The sequence below is a fragment of the Equus asinus genome, chromosome 10 (genome assembly GCF_041296235.1).
Source record: "Equus asinus isolate D_3611 breed Donkey chromosome 10, EquAss-T2T_v2, whole genome shotgun sequence".
Classification (NCBI taxonomy): Eukaryota; Metazoa; Chordata; class Mammalia; order Perissodactyla; family Equidae; genus Equus; species Equus asinus.
Window position 1 is genome coordinate 14,329,019 of NC_091799.1, and position 22,903 is coordinate 14,351,921.

General features: G+C 42.8%; 1 protein-coding gene and 1 pseudogene across 7 annotated transcripts in view; both read left to right on the forward strand.

The window, feature by feature from the left end:
- TTF1 (transcription termination factor 1) overlaps positions 1–11,962 on the forward strand; it is a 33,578-nt gene extending 21,616 nt beyond the window's left edge. For 4 of the 7 annotated variants that reach the window (XR_011506188.1, XR_006533067.2, XM_014863405.3 and 1 more), the window contains exons 8-11: positions 2,023–2,112; positions 3,339–3,404; positions 6,892–6,977; positions 9,824–11,962. Coding sequence is in view for 4 of the 7 variants with exons in the window: in XM_014863405.3 (XP_014718891.2) it covers positions 2,023–2,112; positions 3,339–3,404; positions 6,892–6,977; positions 9,824–10,005 (424 nt within the window). In the remaining 3 variants the exon portion in view is untranslated. The remainder of the gene's footprint in view (positions 1–2,022; positions 2,113–3,338; positions 3,405–6,891; positions 6,978–9,823) is intronic. The other 3 variants (XR_011506189.1, XM_070518462.1, XM_070518463.1) reach the window with 1 other exon arrangement.
- LOC139046452 (ubiquitin-conjugating enzyme E2 variant 1 pseudogene) lies at positions 7,093–8,312 on the forward strand (annotated as a pseudogene).
- Positions 11,963–22,903: the final 10,941 nt, after the last annotated feature.

The following is a 22,903-nucleotide window of genomic DNA, read 5'->3' on the forward strand; positions in this document are numbered from 1 at the left end:
AGCATTTCTATATTCCTATCCTCCAAATTGCTAATTCTGTCCTCCATATTATCGACCCTACTGTTCAGAGAGCCCAGATTTTTCTTACTCTCCTCCATTGTGTTCTTCATCTCCAATATTTCTGATTGGTTTTTCTTTATAGTGTCTCAAGCTCTTTTGTGACATAGCTCCTGAACTTGTTGAGTTGTCTATCTGTGTTCTCTTTTACTCATTGAGTTTTTTAGTGATGGCTGTTTTGAATTCATTGTCATTTAGGTTATATATTTCATTGTCTTTGGGATTGTCTTCTGGGTACTTGTCATTTTCCTTCTGTTCTGGAGATTTCATATATTTTTTCATACTGCTCGATGGCGTGGATTTGTGCCTCTGCATAGAGATAGAGTTTAGTTACTGCTTCCACTTGCTTCTGCTGGAGTTGGGGGGTGCAGCTGTTTAATCTGCACCGACCAGGATCCCTGTCAGCTGTTGCTGACCAGACCTGGGCTCCTCCTCATAGTCACAGTGGTCCTGTGGGCTCTCTCATCAGCTGTGGGGACAATTGCAAGGGGGCCTCAGGTTGCTGGTGCCTACTGTCGCAGACCACTGAGCCGTGCTCCCTCCTTAGGGTCTGCAGCGGTGTTATGGGCTTTGACAGCAGCCAGGAGCAGGTTCACCTAGACTTGCAGTCTGTCACCATCAGGGCCTGCAAGACCTCACTTGTCCACTATGGGCCACAGCAGAGCTATGGGTATCTACTGCAGTCTGTGGTCAGCTCACCCAGCTGTGCTACTTCTGCCTCAGGGCCTTCCACCCTTGTGATTGCCGGGCAGTGCCTCTCCACTAATGCTGCGCAGAGGCTTTCGGTGTGACTGCTGTGGGACCGTGGATTTTCCCCCTGGACTGTGGAGCAGGCTCGCTGGGACTCCAACCTGCCACCACCCACTCACACGGGCTCACTGGGTGTCCCTTGCCCCTCTGGGCCACAGCAGGAGACCATGAATCAGAGGCAGCTGGCAGGCTGCTGCACTACCTGGGATCCTCCTGCCCCAGGGCCTCCCATCTTTTGAATGCTGGGCGGGGCCTCTCCACTAATGCTGAGTAGAGGCTTTCCCCACGGCTGCTGTGGGACCGTGGATTTTCCCCCTGGACCACGGAACAGGGCTACTGGGGCTCCAACTCGCTCCTGCCCACTCACACGGGCTTACTGGGTGTCCCTTGCCCCCTCTGGGACACTGCCGGAGTACATGAGTCAGAGGTGGCTGGTGGGCTGCTGCCCTGCCTGGGATCCTCCTGTCCTGGAGCCTCCCTGTGTTCTGAATGCTGGACGGGGCCTCTCTGCTAATGCCAAGTAGAGGCTTTCCCCATGGCTGCTGTGGGACTGTGGATTTTCCCCTGGACCATGGAGCAGGCTTGCTGGGACTCCAGCCTGCCACTGTCCACTCTCAGGGGCTCACTGGGTGTCCCTTGCCCGCTTTCCCCGTGGCTGCTGTGGGACCATAGATTTTCCTGCTGGGCTTTAGGGGCAATCACGGGGGGCTTAGGTAGGGCTGTAGTCACCTGTTTCCACCGTCATTCCACTGGTGTGCACACACGCCCACCCTTGGTGCATGGTGATGCTATGAGCATGTCCGCTGGAAGAAAGTCGCTTGCAGGTACTAGGCTGTCTGGGGGTCGGAGAGTTTCCACCTATCTCCACCTCCTCCAAGGGGGAAGTCCATCCACCTTCCGACGTATAGCAGCATGGGTCTCTCAGGCATCCTGAGATTATGTTTGGATATCCTTTGTTGACCAATGAATGTCCAATGAGTTGTAGATTTGAAGGGGGAGAGACAAAACTGCTCACTCTGCCATGTTGCTGATGTCACTTCCCACTTTCTTTTTTTAATAGGTTAATTCTTGATGGTGGTAAATGTTAGCAGTAATGCACTGCAAAAGTTACAAAGTGGTTCTGAACAAGGGCAATTTAGATGAGAAAAATAGAGGAAATTTTAATGGAAACTTTACCCCTGAAAGTAAACTATATTTTTCTTTCTTTTAATATAGGACGGAAATTCTGACCAAGAGGATGACAAATGGTCGGGACGTATACCGTGGAGTTAATGCCCTGCAAGCCAAAATCAACCTTATTGAAAGGTACAGAAATAGAAAGTGACACTATTATAACTGTTTTTCTCTGTAGCCAAAGAGTCGTTGATAAACAGCAGAATCTACAGTAAGATTGCTAAGGTTCAAATCCTTGTTCCAACACTTTCTACACATATGACCTCAGATGTGTTCCCTGCCTCTGTAGGTCTTGGTTTGTTCATCCAAAATGAGGATGATAATACTAGTACTTGCCTCTTGGTGCTACTGGGAGAAGAAATGAAATGACGCATGTAAAGTGTACTGTGCGCTCAATGAATGCAGTTATTTTAGCCTTTGAAGGTTTTCATGTGGGTATTAGTTATTTCCGTCCACTGGAACATGGAGGTAAATAATTCAGGCAGAGCCCGACTGCCCTCCAGCACGTTGATGTCACTATTGCTTGGTCTTCAGTTTTGTCTTTGGGTTCCTGGTCCACACAGTCCTCCTCCCCTGAAGGAGGGGAGACGTGGGACTGTTTAACAAAACCTGTGAGTCTAATGGACCTGGGCTCATATGGGATGAGGAACAGCCAAGAGCAGAAGAAACGTTTGGATTCTGGCCACCCTGTCCAGCTTTGTTCTTCCTGCTGTCTGTTATGACCCCTGCTTTAGCTTCATTGGTGGGCTTCCTCCTTCTGTGTGCTGGTCTAGCTGGGTGTAACCCCACCATTTTTCCCTCCTGGGGAGACAGCATAGACTAGAGGCGTGAGGAGGGCATCTCAAGTCAGACAGGTCTGGGTTCCAGTGATGGCACCCCCTGTTAGTCATGAAACCTTGAGCCATAACTCAGGCTCTTAGCCCCATTTCCTCATCTGTGGAATGGAAAGAGTTCCCCAAGCTCATCAGGGGGTGTTGAGGGTAAATGAATTAGCAGATGTAAAGGTCTTAACAGTGTCTGTCACATAGTAAGTGCTGAGCACACATGTGTGCTCTTTCTGTGTCTACATTGATTGGTGAAGTTGTGTTTTTTTGTGTGTGAGAGAAAGCAGCATGGTTTGGTGGGAGATGCAAAGGGCTCAGGAGGAGACAGATGGCTTTTTGGTCTGTAGCTCACTAGCTCAGTGACCTTGGGCTAAACTTGGGTTAGCATGCCAGCCTCCCTGGGCCTGTGTAATGAGGAAGCTGCAACGAGGCGAACACAGTCATGCCTTCCAGCTCTTAATATTCGGTAAGTTCATGAAGATGTCCATCATGCTGATTTTTGCTTGAAAACTTAGTTTTTATTTTTTCTCATAGATTGTATGAAATAAATGTGGAAGATGCTAATGAAATAGACTGGGAAGATCTTGCTAGTACCATAGGGTAAGACCGTTTAATATTAAGCTAAGTAGAAGATAAGAGATGACTTTTCATAAATGAGTGCTTATCAGATTTTAAAGAACAGAGCTGAAATTCATGCTGCACATGGAATTCATCTGTAAATTGTGTTTATGTATATACGTATTTGGAACCCCCACTCTATATACTGAGCCAAGTATATTAAGCAACCCTCCTTCCACTGCAACCCCACAAAAGGTACCTAAGAGTGAGCGAAATGTGTGCAAAGTCTCTTAAAAGCTTCAAAGAGCTAACAAGTTAGAAGACAAGTACAAAGAACCCCACATACCATCTGCCCATAATCAGCCTGTTACCATTTTGCCACATCTGCGTCATTGTTTGTTCCTCCCTCTCCTGCTCCCTTCTCCAAGGGAGTAACGTTTTTTCCCTTAACCATTTGAGAGTTGGTGGTGGGCTCCATGTCCTAAACAAGGATGTTATTCTACATAACCCCAGTACAGTTATCATAGTCAGGAAATTTGACTTTGATACAATACTATTCTCTAAAACACAGTCCACATTCAAATTTCACCAGTTGTCCCAATAATGTCCTTTATAGCATTTTCCCCCTGACGTGAGATCCAACCTAGGAGCACACATTGCGTTTATTGTGTCTCCTTGGTGTCTTTCGATCTGTAAAGCTCTTCTGCCTTTGTCTTTGATGACGTTGAAATCGTGGGAGAGTTTAGGCTGGTTTTTTGTAGGCTGTCCCTTGGTGGGAGTTTGTCACATGTTTCCTCATGACTAGTTTCGAGTTTCGCGTTTCAGGCAGGACTGTGACATAGGTGAGGCTGTGTCTTTATCACCGCGTCACCGCACATCATGAGACACGTGGTTCTGATTGTGGTCATTTGGTTCTGGTGGCGTCTGTCACATTTCCCACTGTTTAAAAGTAACAGTGTGTCTCTCGGTGATATGAAGTGGCTGTGGGGAGATATTTTGAGACCATATGAAGATCTTGTTCCTTTTCAAGCTTCCTCCAGCAGTTTCGGTGTGGGGTCCCTTTGCATTTCTCATCCGAGGGGTGAGATTGAACTGTCACCTGTCCGTCAGCTGTCTGTGTACCTCCACTGTGAGCCTTCAGTGCTGTGGTGCTTGGACTTTGAGTCAGTTCCTGCTGTTGAAGAGAGGCCACCGCTCCCAGTAGCGGAATTTACTGCTTGCTGAGCACAGGAGAGCCAGCTTGCAAAGCACGGTCCCTCTAAGTAAAGCACATTGTTGAGAATCCTGGGGCTCAGGGCTTGGCGGGCTCTCAGAAATGGGGCGTTGAGGGATTGTGTGGCTGCTAGCTCTGGAAGGGTGGCTGGCGGAGCAAGGCTGCTGCAGCCTGGCCGCCTTTCTGAAGTGTGGCTGCTGGCGTGGAGTTGTCATTGATCCAGTAGCAGGGTTTAAACTGGGTTGTGGTGGTTAGTTAGTTATCTCTTGGGATTATGAACCAAGAACAAGGTCTTTTTTTTTTAACTTGGAGAATTGGAATCTTTTAATGACAGGCCCTGCCAGGAGTCACAGACATATGCCCATGATTCCAAAGACCTTGCTTTGCCAGCTCATCTGAGGGGTGGGGTGCACACTCTTCAATATCGTGGGTCCCTGAGAGTTGAGGTTGTCGGGTGCTTTGAAGGAAGGGGACCCTGCTGTGCATCCCACCAACTCTTGTCCTAAAATGTATTCATGTGGACAAATCCTTCCCTTTATAATGACAAACCACTTTTTAAAAATCTGACTCTTCTAATAAATTTTTGTGAATTTTGTGACATTGCTTCAGATCACGTGATTTCTTAAAAGGGGCTTTTAATGATTTTAAGTAAAATCACGTGTTTAAAATGGATTGTTCTACTTAAAATTTATAAATCTCAAAGCTGTAAAATAGATTATGGCATCTAGTCAAATTTTGTTTGAAGTAGTATATTCTCAGAGTTTTAATAATGAATTAAAACAGTGAAAAATAATTGAAAGTGCGATCTCTTCAGATTCTGAGACCTCCCTTGTGAATCATTTAGGCGGGATTTAAAGAAAGTCTCTCCACCTGATGGGAGGTAACACCTGTTTAGTTTGAAATGTCCACATCAGTTATTGTTACTTCTCACAGCCTGGGCTTGGGTCTGCAGCCGTCGCACTGGGCGCGCCACGCTGGGACGAGGGAAGACGTAGAGGCCTTGACACTTGGGCTTTGCAGTCGGGCAGACCTGGCCTTGAGTCCTGGCACTCCACTCTTTATTTAGCCGTCCTTGGGAGCTCGTTCCCTAACTTGTCTCTGAGCCTCGGTTTCCTCATCTACAAAATGGGTTTAATAGGACCGTAATGAGGACTAAAGGAGGTAAGGCACAGAAGATTCCTAGCCTGGTGCCTGGCACACGGCGGGGTTCAGTTAGTGGTTGCTGAGATGAAGAGGTTAAAAGAACCCAGTCATCTTCTACCTCTGCATACTTAACAGAGAGAATTATTCATGCTAATCATTTTAGCCACCAGTTTAGTTAATTATTGAAACAAATTAGTCGTGCTTTTATTGTTTAAGAAGAAGTGTCCAGGAAGTGAAGTTAGTGATTTTCAATTTAAAAAGCAATTTAAGATTCGGTTGATTCTGTCTTACTTTTTTTTCTTTTTTAAGATTGGCACCTGAGCTAACATCTGTTGCCAATCTTTATTTATTTATTTATTTGTATTTTCTTCTTCTTGTTCCCAAAGCCCCCCAGTACATAGTTGTGTATTCCTGTTGTAGGTTCTTCTGGTTGTGGTATGTGGGAGGCCTCAGCATGGCTTGATAAGCAGTGCCATGTCTGCGCCCAGGATCCAAACCAGCGAAACCCTGGGCTGCCAAAGCAGAATGTGTGAACTTAACCGCTTGGCCACGGGGCCAGCCCCTGTCTTACTTATTATTAATGGAAAACATATTTGACTCACGAAAACATTGTAACCATCTGCTTTTTTAGCTTCGCAAAATAAGAAATCAGGGGACATCTGCCTTTGAATTGTACCACGTGTGTTTATCCTAACTGTAGTGGTTAAGAGTGGATAAGAGAATTTGGAGTCAGACCATCCAGTTGTCCCAGCTCTACCCCTTATTAGCTGTAAGATCTTGGGCAGCTTGGCTGTGCCTCAGTTTCCCCATCTCCAAATTAAGGGATAAGAGTAGTACGTCCCTTGTGGAGTGGTCATGAGGACTGTTTGTGGCTCCGGGAAGGCTCAGGGCAGGGCCCAGGATGTGGTCAGCATCAGCGCATGAGCCAGTGTTGTACCTCGTCTTCTAGACTCATAATTTACAGTAGTCTAATTTAAACCAAATCCATCTTGTTGTACTATTCTCTTCTCCCTTTTGTGTGTGGTTTTAACCAAATGCACAATAGCTTTCCACATGCATCTTGTGTTTATCACATATGTCTATATACCTCACCTTCATCAATGGACTTAGTACACAGCACTGAAACGACCAGTTTTTAAACTGACACCATTTTTTATCTTTTCCTTTCTAAAGTGATGTTCCTCCATCGTATGTTCAGACTAAATTTTATAAGCTGAAAGCCACCTGTGTTCCCTTTTGGCAGAAGAAGACTTTTCCAGGTAAGTATTTTCAGTATTTGGATAGTTAAGAACACAGCGTATGGTGCTACACGCTGGTAGTGTGGCCTTGGGCAGGTGACTTACCTTCTGGGAGCCTCAGTTTCTTCAGTGGGAAATGGTGAAAATTGGCAAGTTATAATCCCAGCCTGACAGGACTTTTAAAAGTACAAGATGAAATAATGGACGTGTAAAATGTGTCACCGGGGTTCTCACTGCTTAGCAAGCACGCAGTGAATGACTGCGAGTGCTTTTGGATTGCCATCCTGCACACACATGTGCACACAACATATGCTCACACCACATGCATGCACACACACTGTTCCTGGAAAAACATAAGATGCCCTGTTCCTTCTTTGCAGCCATTTATGGGTGGTTTAGACATGTAATTCCCAAACTTGGATCATCAGTCACGTGGGGAACTTGATAGAAACACACATACCTGGGCCTCCTTCCAGACACACTGGATCCTGGCCTCTGGGCTGGGCCGGAGGCTGGAGTCTCTCTGACGGTCTCACGGAGAGTCTCAGCGGCCTGCCCGGCAGCAGCGTTTGGGACCCACTGCTTCGGGTGGCGTGTGCCCTGCAGAATGTGGTGAAGTACTTCTTGCATTCAGCACACATCACTTCTTGGGTTTGAATCGTGGCATCGCCCCTACTGACTCCACGACTTTGGGCAAGTTTCATGATGTCTTTATGCCTCAGTTTCCTCATTTGAAAATGGGTTAACAATAGTGTCCACCTCACAGGGTTTTTGCGAGGAATGAATGACTGAATCTAAGTAAAGCAGTTAGAAGAGAATCTGGCACGTGGTGCAAACAGCAGTACATTACCATCACCAGTGCCCTCTGTCCTTTGACCCGAGGAGGAGGCTTGTACAAATAATTTCAAAGTTAAATTTCTTGGATGCAAGATGGCAGCCACCACGGGCTTGGACAATTTATGAAAACTGAATACACAGCCTTAAAATAGAATGTGGACCTAAATACCCAGAAGCAACCCCCTTTGTAAGATTTGTAACAAAAATTAATATGAATGGAGTTAATAGTTCCAGTGGAGTGGTGGACCCAAGAGCCGTATCAGTGCTGGCGAAGTGGCAGAATTCATACAGCATCGAAGTTGTCCTGCAAGAGCTTCGGCGCCTAACGATGTCTGAAGAAAGCGTGAAACGCCCTCAGCTGCCTGAAGGACAGCGTTACAGCAATTGATCACAGAGAAACCGCAGGCCCTCCCCGCCCCCATTCCATTTAAGCAGTCTTCATTTTCCACAGTAGTAAATTTTCTAGATACGTCTTGTAGACCTCAAAGTGCTGGAAAGGACACTCCCATTCAAAGGCAATTTACCTTAAGATGCTATAAGTGACACTAATTTTCGTCCATTTGAAATACTTGAGTTGTGCTTACTGTGTGATAAATCATCCTGCAAGTGTAACCGCCGTCCACATAGCTGAACTTCTGGGATCAGGGAAGTGTGTTTAAATTTGATTCCCATCGTCGCCGGTGGGCACATCTAACTCAACTGTGAAAAGGCACATCACACAATCACCTTGCTGCTGCCTCCACGGCCTGGGCCTCTGCCTTCCCCTGCCCACCGCCCGCCTCCCCTGCCCCCGCTGCAACTGCCCTCCAGCTCGGGGTGGCTGGTTAGAGCAGATATGAAGGTGTCAGGTCACAGCCTGTGGGACTCCTGCTGGGTGTGGGTGCTCATCTGCATCCCTGGTTTCTTTCTTTAAGTCTTAAGTGACGCCCTCCTTCCGAGCCATAGTCCTTTCCCCACTCTCCACTACCACCCTTGGCCAAAGTGCAGATTGTAACCCCCTCTGCTCCCCTCTGAAACTGGCCTTTGGGAAGGAATGCAGGGCTTTCCCCATATCTTCTCCCCCTACCTTTATCGAGGGGCGCTGCTTTTTTCTTCCTCCTCCTCAAGTCCCTTTTCTCACCGTCCCCACCCAGCACTTTCCGTGACGCTTCCTTGCTTTGGCCAGAAGGCATCAGGTGAGGTTGGAAAGTCTCTGGCCTCCCTTGTTTAGTTTGGAACCACATTTATTTACTCTCCCCCAGCCTAGGAAATGAATATTGGGTCCTCAGCCCTGCCACCCTCTGCTGTCATCATCAGCGGATGCATTTTTTTTAGCTCAGGTTTTGATAAGGTGAAAACAGTCACCGGGGTTGCTCAGACCTGCCAGCCCTCAAAGTCCTTGGTGGTTAAACTTGGAGAAAGGCCACAGAAGACGCTTGTAGGCACACACCATCCCTCTGAATGAATTGTTTCCTTTGCCCGTAATTGCTTTTGCTTTTGAAAATTGCAGAAGCTTAAACAGGGCTCTCGTTTGGTCCTCCTTGCAGTCCACTTGGGTCTAGTGTGGAATCTGACAACTGGAACAAAAAGAACCTTATTCGGTGCATATTTTGGTTTTGGTGCTGCCGCTTCTCATGGTCCTCAGCGGGGATTAAGAAAGAGCTCGGTGTGCACAGCAGACCCCCGACATTGACGAGCTTGACTTCCTGGCAAAGTGCTGCGTTTTTCCACTTTTCTGTTCAGGACCACCAAATGCTGAAGTGTGGATGCATACTGAAGTAAAAGCAATTCATCGTGTTCTAAAGTTTTTTTTTAATTGAGTGTTTGTGTGAAACCACCTTTTGAAGCAGCAGCTATCAAGTCTGAAAGGCAATTGATGTTTCCGTTAATCTTTTTCTAGGGAATACCTTAGTTCTGAGGATTTAACATCCTGTAAGTAAAGTTTAACAGTATTCCATAAGCAGCCTTTTTATAGTCAGACCACTGCCTGATTTTAACATAATAAAAAGTGTGCATTAATATTTAAAAAAAATTAAATTTCTTTTCTTTAGAGATTATAGACTACCTTTATGAGACCAGTCTACCGTTGCTTAAAGAAAAGTTAGAGAAGAAGCTGGAGAGAAAAGGGACTAAAGTGCAGGCTCCTGCAGCCCCCAGGCAAGTCTTCCTGTTCAGAGACATCTTCCATTGCGACGACGACAGTGACGGAGAAGACGTAGATGACAGAAGTTAAGCGGATGATCCTGATGTCCATTTTTCTAGGTTTGGTGGTTATATACATGGGTCAGCAAAGCTATTTTCAGTATTACTGTTGATTAAAGAAGGTCCAGTGGCCAAAGGAAGGGCGTGAAAATGACAGCTTATATTGTGGAGCATTAAAAATTGATTAACGTGTTCATACTTGAGTTTATTTGAGTGCGAAAAGAAAGAGGAGCATATACGTTGATTTAATATTTCTGTACCGTTGTACTGAAAATAGTTACAACTAATGGTTTTTATAAAACAACAGTATCCCATGTCCCTCTGATTGCAGCAGAGGGTAGAGTCACGGCCTATGGACGTTTCATTGCGTGGGTTCAGCTGTAATGGCGCTCAGCACATGTGAGAAGGGTAACGATTTTAATGATGCATTCCATTTTGCTTTCTGTTTTTCCGGTTCATACATATGTTCTCAGTGTATATAAGCATTCGCTAAGTTTTAGAGGGAAGTTGTGGATCTGCTGTTCCCTCAGACTGGTTTCAGTTCCCATGTACTTGTCATGAGCGTATCTCATCTTCCTGAGTGTGATTCTCATGTTTAAAGATACATATTTTTCATACAGGACGCCCTCTCAAAGCCACTCACTGAATTCACCTGGTGTTCAACTGGGGAAAAAACAAAGCAACCAGCAGTCTCTTCCATTGTTTCTAGAAAAACTGGCTCTGTTAGACTTATTGAAAGATGCTGTGTGGATCTCAGGAAAGACTCATGCCCAAGGGAATTTATAGGATAATTTTAACGTTGGGCTATCCCATCAGTAAGGAAAGCAAAACCATTCTAGATATTTCAAACAGAGAAGGATTTAATGTAGAGATTTAGGTTATAAAATTGTTAAACAGGACAAAGGATGAAAGAGAGGAAGGGTGAATTACCCAGCAGTGGGAAGTGAGGGGAAGCTGCTGCAGCCCCCGTGTGCCCTAGCTAATGTGCCCCCGTGCCGCTTCTGCAAACTCTGGGTTGCCTGCTGCTGCTGCTGCCTTTGCAGCTGTGTCCCTTCTCTGCCACACGGCCTCAACAGGTGCCTGTGTCTCCCTGGAACCCAACAGCCTCTGCCTCCCTCCTGCCTTCTAGGCTCTCACAAGTGCCTCCCCTGGGCAGCCCCTTCGCTGAATCCTGCTGGCAAGAGAAAGCAAGTTTCCAGGCTTCTAACCACATCCGTGCAGGAGAGCATAGGAGGGAAGGGGTGGGTGAATGATATCCCATACAGCGAGGTCACCATCTGTGCCAACATGCAACTCCACTGTCTCCTGAGTGTTCTCTCTGATGTCATTTATGTGACATCAGGACAGGTGGTGGTGGTTAATTTATCCAGAAAGCTAGACATTTTCCCAAACCTGCCATAATTGGGAAAGGAAGAATGCAGAGAAACAAGTGTAGGACTCCTTGGTCACCATTTATCCCCAGCACTTGTCACAGTGTTTTACAAATAATAGACACTCAATAAATATTCGGTAAACAGATGAATGTTCTCTTTTTAGCCAGCATTTCACCTTTCGTCACCTCCCTCTGTCCAATAGACATACTAATCTCCGTGCTGATAGGATATAAATTGTGCGTTCCTTTTAGAGGACGATCTGGGAAACTACATCAGAGCCCGAAGAATGTACATCTTCTGTGATCCAGGAATTTCACTTCTAGGACCTAAAGAAATAATAGAACTAGTATACAACAGTGACACATTTATAATACAAAAAGTAGAAAAAATGTAAATGTACCTTAACAGGAAATTTGTTAAATTATGGTATATTCCTAGAATGGAATATTATGCAGTAATTAATAATGATAGATTTGGTTAACATAAAAAGAGGTAAACAATATTATCAACTGAAATATTTCAGAAAAGTATCTATATTTTCTTAGTTTTGTAAAAGTAAAACAGTAAAGGAAATTGTGTGTATATAGATGCATTAAAATGTATGGAAGAATTAAACCCAAAATGTTGGCAGTGGTTCTCTCTGGGCGCTGGGATTGTGAGTTTATGCATTAGAACTGCCGATTGCAAGTGCCAGAAAATCGGACTCAGCTCTGCGGAATCCAGGAACTCTCACGACTGGAAGTCAGAGGGAGTGCTCGTTTTAAGTAAGGATTGATCCAGCTACTTGGAGTCACCAAAGATGTGGTTTCTTGCTGATTCTCTGCTCTCCCTTCTCGAGAGTCCATTTCATCTTCAGTCCACACAGGGGGTGCCCCTTGGCCCCGAGGGATGCCTTCATGTAGCCAAAGATTGCAGCAATCCTATTCCCCATTCAGAGGAAGAAAGAAGATCTGTCCCGAAAGCGCTTACTTCAGCCCTGGGTTTTGCTCCTAGTGTCCCAATTAGAGCTTGTGCCCAACTCTGAATCAGCACTATGACCAGGGAGATAGGATTGTCTTCAGCCAATCTGGGCTCATCTCTGGGGCTGAGATTTAGCTCAACATGCCTTGAGCGGCTGAGAGAGTAAATACACCAGTGGAAAATCAGGGTCCCATTAGCAGAAGAGGTGACTGGACTCTGAGGAAGCAACCCACGGATGTGCTTGACAGTGAGTAATTACCTGTGCTATGAATTTTACCCAATAAACTTGTGTACTTTGTACAAGTTTTATTTTTATAACTTTTCCTCACCTCTATCTCCATGCCCTCCCCTCAAAGGAAAGAGTCTACCATTACAAGCCTTACCTTTGCCAAGCACCCTTTTTACATATAAGAATCCAGGAATTTGGAAGAAGCAGGGCAGGGTAGACTGTGTATGTCAAAAGCAGGTGCAGGAGAAGGGAAGGTTGTAAGGGGAAAACATGAGTTTGGTTTGGGCTCTGCAGACTGCGGTACCGATGGGGCACATTTGAGGAGAGCCCCAGCCTGTGGTGTGAAGAGAATGGACAGAAGAAAAAAAGCTACACTAGAAATATGGACTTGTTAGCTCCATGAAGGTGAGAGTTGAAGCCATGAAATGGACAGCCCCTACTGAGAGAAGACGGCAGAAGAGGAAACCTTATGTAATGTCCGTACTCGGGAAGAAGTGGAAGAGGATGAGTAGACTCAGAAAGTTAGCAAAGGTAAAGAGAAAAAGATACCTACCTCACAAGATCAAGGGACAAATAAAATTGTCTTTAAACACCCTTGACTGTGCGTTATTTGAGTTCTTGGCCCAGTTCTTGGTCATTTCGCATTTTTCAATAAGCATGCTTTTCAGCTATTTATCTTGATTTATAGACTTCGTTACCCAACAGAGAGGTCCAAAACTCCGCAGCATAGATGAGGTAAAAAATGAATGTCCTAATCAGACCAAGACATCGATTCTTTTCCCAACTCTACATTCGGTTCAACAAGTGTCACTGACCACACACAGTGAGCCTGCTGCTGTGAGGAGCTAACAATGCAAGAGGGAACAGTGCAGACTTGGTGCCTGTTTTCTTGGAGGCAACACAGTCCATCACTTTCTAAACACTGTTTCCAGGAATACACGCCAAAGTCACAATTCTTCACCCTCATTAAACACTCCCTCCATCCGTCAGCCCACTCCTGGCCTATGCTCTCCTAGTCCGTCATTACGGTCCTCTTCTAACACGCGGCTCTTCGTTCTCTCCCTCTGTGGTACTTCCCTGTTCAAGATCCCGGACCTGGGTGAGCCCTTCCATCTGCCTCCTACCTGCACCTGAAGAGCTGAATGTTCTACAAGAAAATCACACAACTGAGCTGGCTGGTTCCACTTTCATGATGTAGACCTCAAATGGACACAGTATTCCCAAAGGACTCTACTTTGATTCTCTAATAGGCTTACTGTTCTTTTCCCCACATCATTTATCTTATACATTCAACCTTCTCACACCCCTTTTCTGCCATTTTCATGATTCATTGAGAAAATTGAAGCCATGGGACATCAATTCCCTCTTCCCTCCACCAACCAGACAAACCTACCTCTATCTGTACTCATTTCTCCTACCACAAGCTGATTCCCTACACCTGAGCCTTGCAGCCTGTCCCCTTACATTATCTCAGAGATTTTGACCCTTTGCTGATCCTTCTAAATTGTTAGTCTCTCCTGTTCTAGATCAGGAGATTAAAGCTGTACTATTACCCATCCTTAAATATATACATTATATATATGCTTATATACACGTGGAATCAATTAGCACTTTCTGCTTCACTCCTCCCGCTGCACCCAAGTCCTAAATGTTTTGGGCTCTTCACCTTCTCCTGATGCCTTGAAATAACATCTGTATGCTGATGGCTCCCAAATTTGTAGATATAGGTCAGATAATGCCCTGAACTCCAGGCTAAAAAAGTTATCTGCCTTCCTGCGATCTCCATTTAGATGTCTTACATCTCTTTGACATATTCACAAACAACGTTTTAGTCGCCCCCACACACCTCAGAGTCTGTCATCCGCCCCCAGGCTTTCTCATCTGTATCAGTAGTATCATTGTTCACTTGGTTGTTCAAGTCAGAAACCTAGGAGTCCTCCGTCCTTGCTGCCGTCCTTTCCCCAGTACCTCCACATCAGACTGGTAGCAAACCCCATCAATTCTGCCTCCAAACACTCACCTGGAATCTATCCACCTCCACCACGATCTACCATGATCTCAGACGTCATCCTCTGTCTGAACCACACTGGTCTCCCTGCTTCCACTACTGTCCCGTCTCCAATCTGTACTCCCCACAGCTGCAAAATTGGTCGTATTGCCACCCTGTTTAGAATCCTTCAGATGGTTTCCCTCTGCACTTTGGGATATTATTCAAACTCTGTCATGGTGTCTACAAAGGTTCTGCACGATGTGCCGTTGATTATCTTTCCAACCCTCTTTAGGCCCCTGCTTCCCTCACACCACAAAAAAGATTTTTAAGGGGGGAAAGAAAGGAAACCCATCAGTACAATTCACCATGTTAATAAAGAATCAAAACTGTATGTGGGGTCGGAAAATAAGGAAATTGCATTTGATAAATTACAAATTCATCTAATAAGAGTAGAAGGCAACTTCCTCAACCCGATAAAGGGTATCTGTAAAAACCTGCAGTAAATATTATTTTTAAAGGTGAAACATTGAAATTTTTTCCTTTGAGATTAAGAGAGAGAAGGATGCCTACTCCACACTTCTGAGCATTATCTGGCCGGTACAGTCAAGCAAGAAAAGGAAAAGCTACATGGATTGGAAATGAAGATATAAAACTGCCATTATCCAAAAATGATTCGATTGTGAATGTAGGAAATCCAAAAGAATCTAGAGAGAATGTATTGGAATTAATAGATTAATTCCTTAATTAAGTAAAGTTGCTAGAGACAAGATCAACGTATAAAAATCAATTCCCTATCTATACTTATAGGTGGCAAACAGAAAATTTAAAAACTTAGATAAATCTGTATTAAATTTCTATGCTGCCATAACAAATTACCGCAGACATAGTGGCTTAAAACCACTCAGAGGTATGACCTTACAGTCCATAGGTCAGAAGTTCTGTAGGGGTCCCACAGGGCTGAGATCAGGAGGTCAGCAGGGCTGCATTCTCCTCTGGGGGTTCCAGGAAAGAATCCGGTTCCTGCTCATCTGGCTTGTTAGAAGAATTCAGTTCCTTGTTGCAGAGCTGTTTTCTTGCTAAATAGAAACTGAAGGTCATTCCCAACTTGTAGAGGCTGTCGCGTTCTTTGGCTCATGGCCCCTTCCTCCATCTTCAAGCCAGCAGGGCGATCGAGTCCTCCTCATGCAGCGCCTCTTTGACCCACTCTTCTGCCTCGGGCTTCGGCTTTAAGAGCTCATGTGATTAAACTGGTCCCATCCAGATGGCCCCCCTAGTTTAGAGTTGGCTAATTAACAGCCTTCATTCCATCTGTAAACATTAAGTCCCTTTCGTTATGTCAGGTAACGTAGTCACAGACTCTGGGAACTAAGGTGTGGACATATTTGGGGGACTGTTATTCTGCCCGCTACGGTCACCATTGATAATAACATCAAAGACTGTCAGATTCCTAGGAATTAATCTAATGAAATAAGTGCAAGTTCTCTATGCAAAAAACTATAAAATATTTGGAAAAAGTTTAGATACAGTTGAATTTCCTTAAGGTAGAATTTTGAAGATTTTCATGCATTGAAACTCTACCTGGTTTTGGACCAACCATAGAATAAAGGAGAGTCATATTTTGTATACACATAATTGCTCTCCTGTATTAAACTTCAACAGCTTGCATGAGGGAATTCACTTTAAGTGGAGAAATTATACCCTTTTAAAAGCCCTATGAATTCGTATAAACTATCTTGCAATATTACAAACCCACCACTCAAACCCACAGTGTCTTGATTTGGTATTTAAATCATACTTTTAGAATGAAAATTATCATGAAAGTAACATATGACTTCAACAAAAGTATGATTTTATTGTATTAAAGACTACTGTATTGATTTGGCAAAATTTTATAACTGTAAAGGTACTACCTTCTTTGCATTTGTACTAGCAAAAGTCTTTAGGATTTAGTATGCTGTACTGTTACAGGCTGGCTATGTTAACTGAAAAAATCAAGTCATTCCTTGAGTTTTTCAGCACTCTACACTTAAACAGAAGAATTGCTGTCCACATCTTTTAGCATTTCACATTTGCCTAACTTAAAAAATTGCCATGTGTCCAAACCATGCTTCTGTAATTACTATAGCATGATATGTCAGGCTGTTTGAAAATATTTGTTTTTTGAAGTAATTGTGACCACAAAGCATCTTTTTTACACGAAAAGCTGTACCTCATTTGAAATTACTCAAATGATGTCTTGATTTGAGGCATAAATCCCAGGTACTTAATGCTTTTAATGATATGGTGCCTCTGACAGAGGAGGCAGGGAGGAAAAAAGAAAAAGAAAAGAAAAAAAAATTGATATAAACTAATCTTTAAGTGACTTTCACTGCCACTTGTATTTGTGGGAAATCCTTATTTTGGATGCCAAAGGGCAGCTACAATCTGGAAAACAATCCAGTGAATGTATTTTGTGACGTGTTTCGTGGCAGATAATTATTAACCACTGCATTAGCCTGCAAAGGCCACCACAATAGTATATCACAGTCTGGGCGGCTTAAACAACAAAAAGTTATTTTCTCACAATTCTGAAGGCTGGAATTCCGCGATGAAGGTGCCAGCAGAGTTGGATTCTGGTGAGGCCTCTCTCCTTGTCTTGAAGATGGTGCCTTCTTGCTGTGTCCTTACATGCGTTTTCATCTGTGTGTGTGTGTGTGTGTGTGTGTGTGCACACGCGTACCCTCCTGGTGTCTTTTCCTCTTCTTTTAAGGACACCAGTCCTATTGGATGGGGACCCACACTTGTGACTTCATTTAATTTTAATTATTTCCTCCAATCCATGTCTCCAAACACAGTCATGTTGGAGATTAGGATTTCAACAGATAAATTTGGCGGGACCGCGGGACACACACTTCAGTCCATAACAACCCTAAGTAATATCTTGATACTTAGTAGTTGCATACAGAGTATCTTGTTAAAGACATTTTGCTCTTGCTTTTATTTTACAATGCTTAATATAAGTGATTAACCTAGTCAGATTTCCTATGAAAGGGACCAGTTATAATGCATGTACATAATATAATATATGTAAATAAATCATAGAGATAATGTATGAAACTATTTACAAATGAGCGTATTTTCTACTTAAAATATTTACCTTAAGACTTAAGACATTTTTAAAATAAAAAGTTAAATCTGATAAAGTTTCTCATTTTTTTTTTGGTAACAGGAGACGCTTTTTACAATTGAAATAACATTTGAGGTAAACAAAACATTGGTAAATACTGATAGTTGATTTTTTTAAAAACTACCTTATATAATTTCTTTAAATAATACTTGTTCTAAAAAGATATAATGCTCTGATAAAATATTTCTAAACAAAACAAAACAAATATATGTAACATATCAACAAATTTTAAAAGACAAATAAGGGGCCGGCCCAGTGGCGCAGCGGTTAAGTTCGCACGTTCCGCTTCTCAGCGGCCCAGAGTTCGCCAGTTCAGATCCAGGTGCGGACATGGCACTGCTTGGAAGGCCATGCTGTGGTAGGCGTCCCACGTATAAAGTAGAGGAAGATGGGCACAGATGTTAGCTCAGGGCCAGTCTTCCTCAGGAAAAAGAGGAGGATTGGCAGCAGTTAGCCCAGGGTTAATCTTCCTCAAATAAATAAATAAATAAATAAATGGAGAGATATACTATATTCATGGAGTGGAAGACTCAATTGTAAAGATGGTAATTCTCCCCAAATTGATCTATAGACTCCATGCAGTGAAATAAAAATATCAATAGGATCTGTTATGAAATTAATAAACTAATTCCAAAATTTGTATGGAAAAGCAAAAAGATAGCCAATACAATCTTGAAGAAAAACAAGGTGGGAATATTTCTTCATATGCCAAATACGAAGAATTATTAGAGCAACAGTGACAGTGTGGTACTGTGAGGACACACAGACCTACCAATGACACAGAATGTGCAGACAGTTCGTCTACAACAACGCCACGTCAGAATTGTAGGCAGTGACATTTTCATCACTGTCCCCTCTAGTTTAGATAGTAAATATTTGATGAATAAATGAATGATTGACGGATGCAGAGGTGAACTTAGCATGAAGCTGCCGCAGCTTAACCTCCAGGGGCCATCATTTCCAAGGGCACTTTCTCAAGTGCTGAGAGAAGCTTTAGTAATGGATTCACAAGCTAAAACGTTTTTATAAACATTTCAAAAATATAATATTTTAACTGCAGTTGATTTAGATTTCTGTTTCTTTCCAATCACACTTCTAGGGCAGGTGGCATTGGAAGGGCTGTGGGCATTTTTAGGATCTGTTTTAGGGGAACTTCATAAAGAAATTCTTGTTTTTAACTTGAATTGGAAAAGATGTTTTGGAATGTTCCCATAACACAAGTGAGAATTTGTAAGTTCCTGGTTTAGAGATAGATGAAGAGTGTTATTTCTAGTAGTATTTCTGTGCTTTCTTTGGGTTTTCTATATATGTAATCATGCCATCTGTGTGTAGAGAGAGTTTTACTTCTTCTTTTCCAATATGGATGCCTTTTACTACTTTTCTTGCCTAATTGCTCTGGCTAGAACTTCCAGTAATGTTGAATAGCAGTAGTGAAAAGAGACATCCTTTTCTTGCTCCTCATCTAAGTAAGAAGAAAAGTTTTTAGTCTTTCACCACTGAGTATGTATGTTAGCTGTGGGCTTTTCATATATGCCCTTTATCATGTTGAGGAAGTTCTCTTCTATTCCTGATTTTCTGAGTGTTTTTTTAAATCATGAAAAGAGGTTGAATTTTGTGAAAGAAGATTTTTTTTTCTACATTGATTAGGATGATTTTGTGGTCTTTTTCTTCCATTCTATTAATGTGGCATGTTACATTGGTTGATTTTCATATGTTGAACAACCCTTGCATTCCTGGGATAAATCCCGTTTGGTCATGGTGTATAATCTTTTAAATATGCTGCTGAGTTTCGCATGCTAGTATTTTGTTGAGGATTTTTACATCTATATTCGTAAGGTGTATTGGTCTATAGTCTTATTTTATTGTGATGGCTTTGTCTGGCTTTGATATCAGGATAATGCTAACATCATAGAATGAGTTAAGGTGTGCTCTTTCTTTTATTTTTTGAAGGCTTTGAGAAACATCGGCATTAATTCTTCTTTAAACGTCTAGTAGAATTCGCCAGTGAAGCCATATTTTGCTAGATTTTTCTTTCTTGGAAAGTTTTTGATTACTGATTCAATCTTTTTAGTTAAAAGAATTGACCCAGAAAACCTGGAACTAATAAGCAGTTATAGCAAGGTTGCAGGATATAGGTTAATATACAAAAGTCAATCACTTTTCTATATACCAGCAATGAACAAGTGAAATTTGAAATTAAAAACGCAATAGCTTTTACATTAGCACCCCCAAAAGTGAAATATTTGGGAGTAAATCTAACAAAATATGTACAAGATCTATATGAAGAAAACTACAAAACTCTGAAGAAAGGTACCAAAGAGGTAAATAAATGAAGAGATATTCCATGTTCATGGATAGGATGACTCAGCATTGTCAAGATGTCAGTTCTTCCCAACTTGACCTATAGACTCAATGAAATCTCAATCAAAATCCCATCAAGTTATTTTGTGGCTATGGACAAACTGATTCTAAAGTTTATATGGAGAAGCAAAAGACACAGAATAGCCAACTCAATATTGAAGGAAAAGAACAAAGTCAGAGGACTGATACTACCTGAATTCAAGACTTACCATAAAGCTACAGTAGTCAAGACAGTGTGGTATTGGTAAAAGAATAGACTAGTAGATCTGTAGAATTGTTTTTGTTAGTGCTGTTGGGTCGATTCCAGCTCCTAGCGACTGTGTGGACAGCAGAGCAGCACTCTGCCCAGTCCTTTTGCACCGTCCTCACATCTTCTGGTGCTATATCAGACAGTGCTCTGCTGTTATTCATAGAGTTTTCATAGCCACTTTTTTTGGAAGTGGGCGGCCAGGTCCTTCTTCCTAGTCTGTCTGGTCTGGAAGCTCCACTGAAACCTGTCCACCATTAGTGACCCTGCTGGTATTTGAAATACTGGTGTCATAGCTTTTAGCATCACAGCAACACGCAACCACCACAGTATGACAACCAACAGACAGGTGGTATGGTTCCCTGACCAGGAAGTGAACCCAGGCTGCCGTGGTGACACTGTTGAATCTTAACCACCAGACCACCAGATGGAACAGAACAGCGAGCCTAGAAATAGACTCCCATAAATGATCTGACCATAGTCAACTGGTCTTTGACAAAGGAGCAAAGGCAATACAATGGGGCAAAGATAGTCTCTTCAGCAAATGGTGCTGGAAAACTGGACATCCACATCCAAAAAACTGAAGCTAGACATAGATCTCACACCCTTCACAAAAATTAACTCAAAATGAATCATGGATCTAAATGTAAAATGCAAAAGTATAAGACTCCTACAAGATAACATATGAGAAAAACTAGATGACCTCGGGTATGGTGATGAGTTTTTAGGTACAACACCAAAGGCATGATTCATGAAAGAAATAATTGAAGAGCTGGACTTCATTAAAATTAAGACCTTCTGCTCTATTAAAGACAATGTCAAGAGAATGAGAAGACAAGCCACAGGTTTGGAGAAAATATTTGCAAAAGACACATCTGATAAAGCACTGTTATCCAAAATATACCAAGAACTCTTAAAATTCAACAATAACAAAACAACCCAATGAAGAAATAGGCAAAAGACCTTAACAGATACCTTACCTAGGAGATATAAAGATTGCAAATTACTATATGAAAAAGTACTCCATATCATACATCCTCAAAGGACTGCAAATTAATACTGTTACACACCTATTAGACTGACCAAAATCCAGAACACTCACAACTCAAATGCTGACGAGGATGTGGAGCAAGAGGAACTCTCATTTATTGCTGGTGGGAATGCAAAATGGTACAGCCACCTTGGAAGACAGTTTGGTGGTTTCTTACAAAACTAAACATACCCTTACCATATGACCCAGGAATTATGTTCCTTGATGTTTATCCAAATGAACTGAAAACTTATATGCACACAAAAACTGCACGTGGATGTTTATATCAGCTTTATTTATAATTGCTTAAACTTGGAAGCAACCAAGATGTCCTTCAGTAGGTGAATGGACAAACTGTGGTACCTCCAGACAATGTAATACTATTCTATGCTAAAAAGAAAGGAGCTATCAAGCCATGAAAAGACATTAAGGAAACTTAAATCCATATTACTGAGTGAAAGAAGCCAATCTGAAAAGGCTGCATACTGTGTGATTCCAATTATATGGCATTCTGGAAGAGGCAAAACTATGGAGACAGTAAAAGGACCAGTGGTTGCCAGGGGTGAAATTGGTGAGGGATGAATAGGCAGACAGAGCACAGAGGATTTTTAGAGCAGTGAAAGTACTCCATATGAAATTATAATGATGGATACATGTCATTATAGATTTGTCCAAACCCATAGATGTACAACACCAAAAGTGAACCCTAGGGGCCGGCCTGGTGGTGCAGTGGTTAAGTGCACACGTTCCGCTTCGGTGGCCCAGGGTTTGCTGGTTCAGATCCTGGGTGCAGACATGGTACCGCTTGGCACACCATGCTGTGGTAGGCGTCCCCCATATAAAGTAGAGGAAGATGGGCACGGATGTTAGCTCAGGGCCAGTCTTCCTCAGCAAAAAGACGAGGATTGGCAGCAGCTGTTAGCTCAGGGCTAATCTTCCTCAAAAAAAAAAAAGAGTGAACCCTAATGTGACCTGTGGACTCTGGGTGATAACAACATGTCAATGTAGGCTTGTCAGTTGTAACAAACGTCATTCTCTGGTGGGGGAGTTAATAACGGAGGAGACAATGTATATGTGGGAGCAGGGAGCATACCTTCAATTTGGCTGTGAACCTAAAAATGCTCTCAAAAACTTAAGTCCTTTAAAAAAAAAATGGTCAAAGGACTCATGCAGACAATTCGCAAGGAAGATATACTAATTCCCAATAAGCACGTGACAAGATGTACTACATAATTAGTTATCAGGGAAATACAAATGAGGTACACTTTTAACTCACCGAGATGACTGAAATTTAAAAGATTCACAATAAGAAGTGTCAACAGTGTTGTGGAGCAAATGGAAGTCTTACACTTTGCTTACGGGAATTTACGATGGTGAAATCACTTTGGAAAACTTATTGTAAGTTGTCAGAGCATTAAGCACACACCTATCCTGTGATCCAGCAATTCCACTCCTGGATATTTATCCAAGTTAAATGAAAACATATGTCCATTAAAAGACTTTTACAGTAACGTTCATAACAGCTTTATTCATAATAGCAGAAAACTTGAAACCACACAATATGCATCATTAG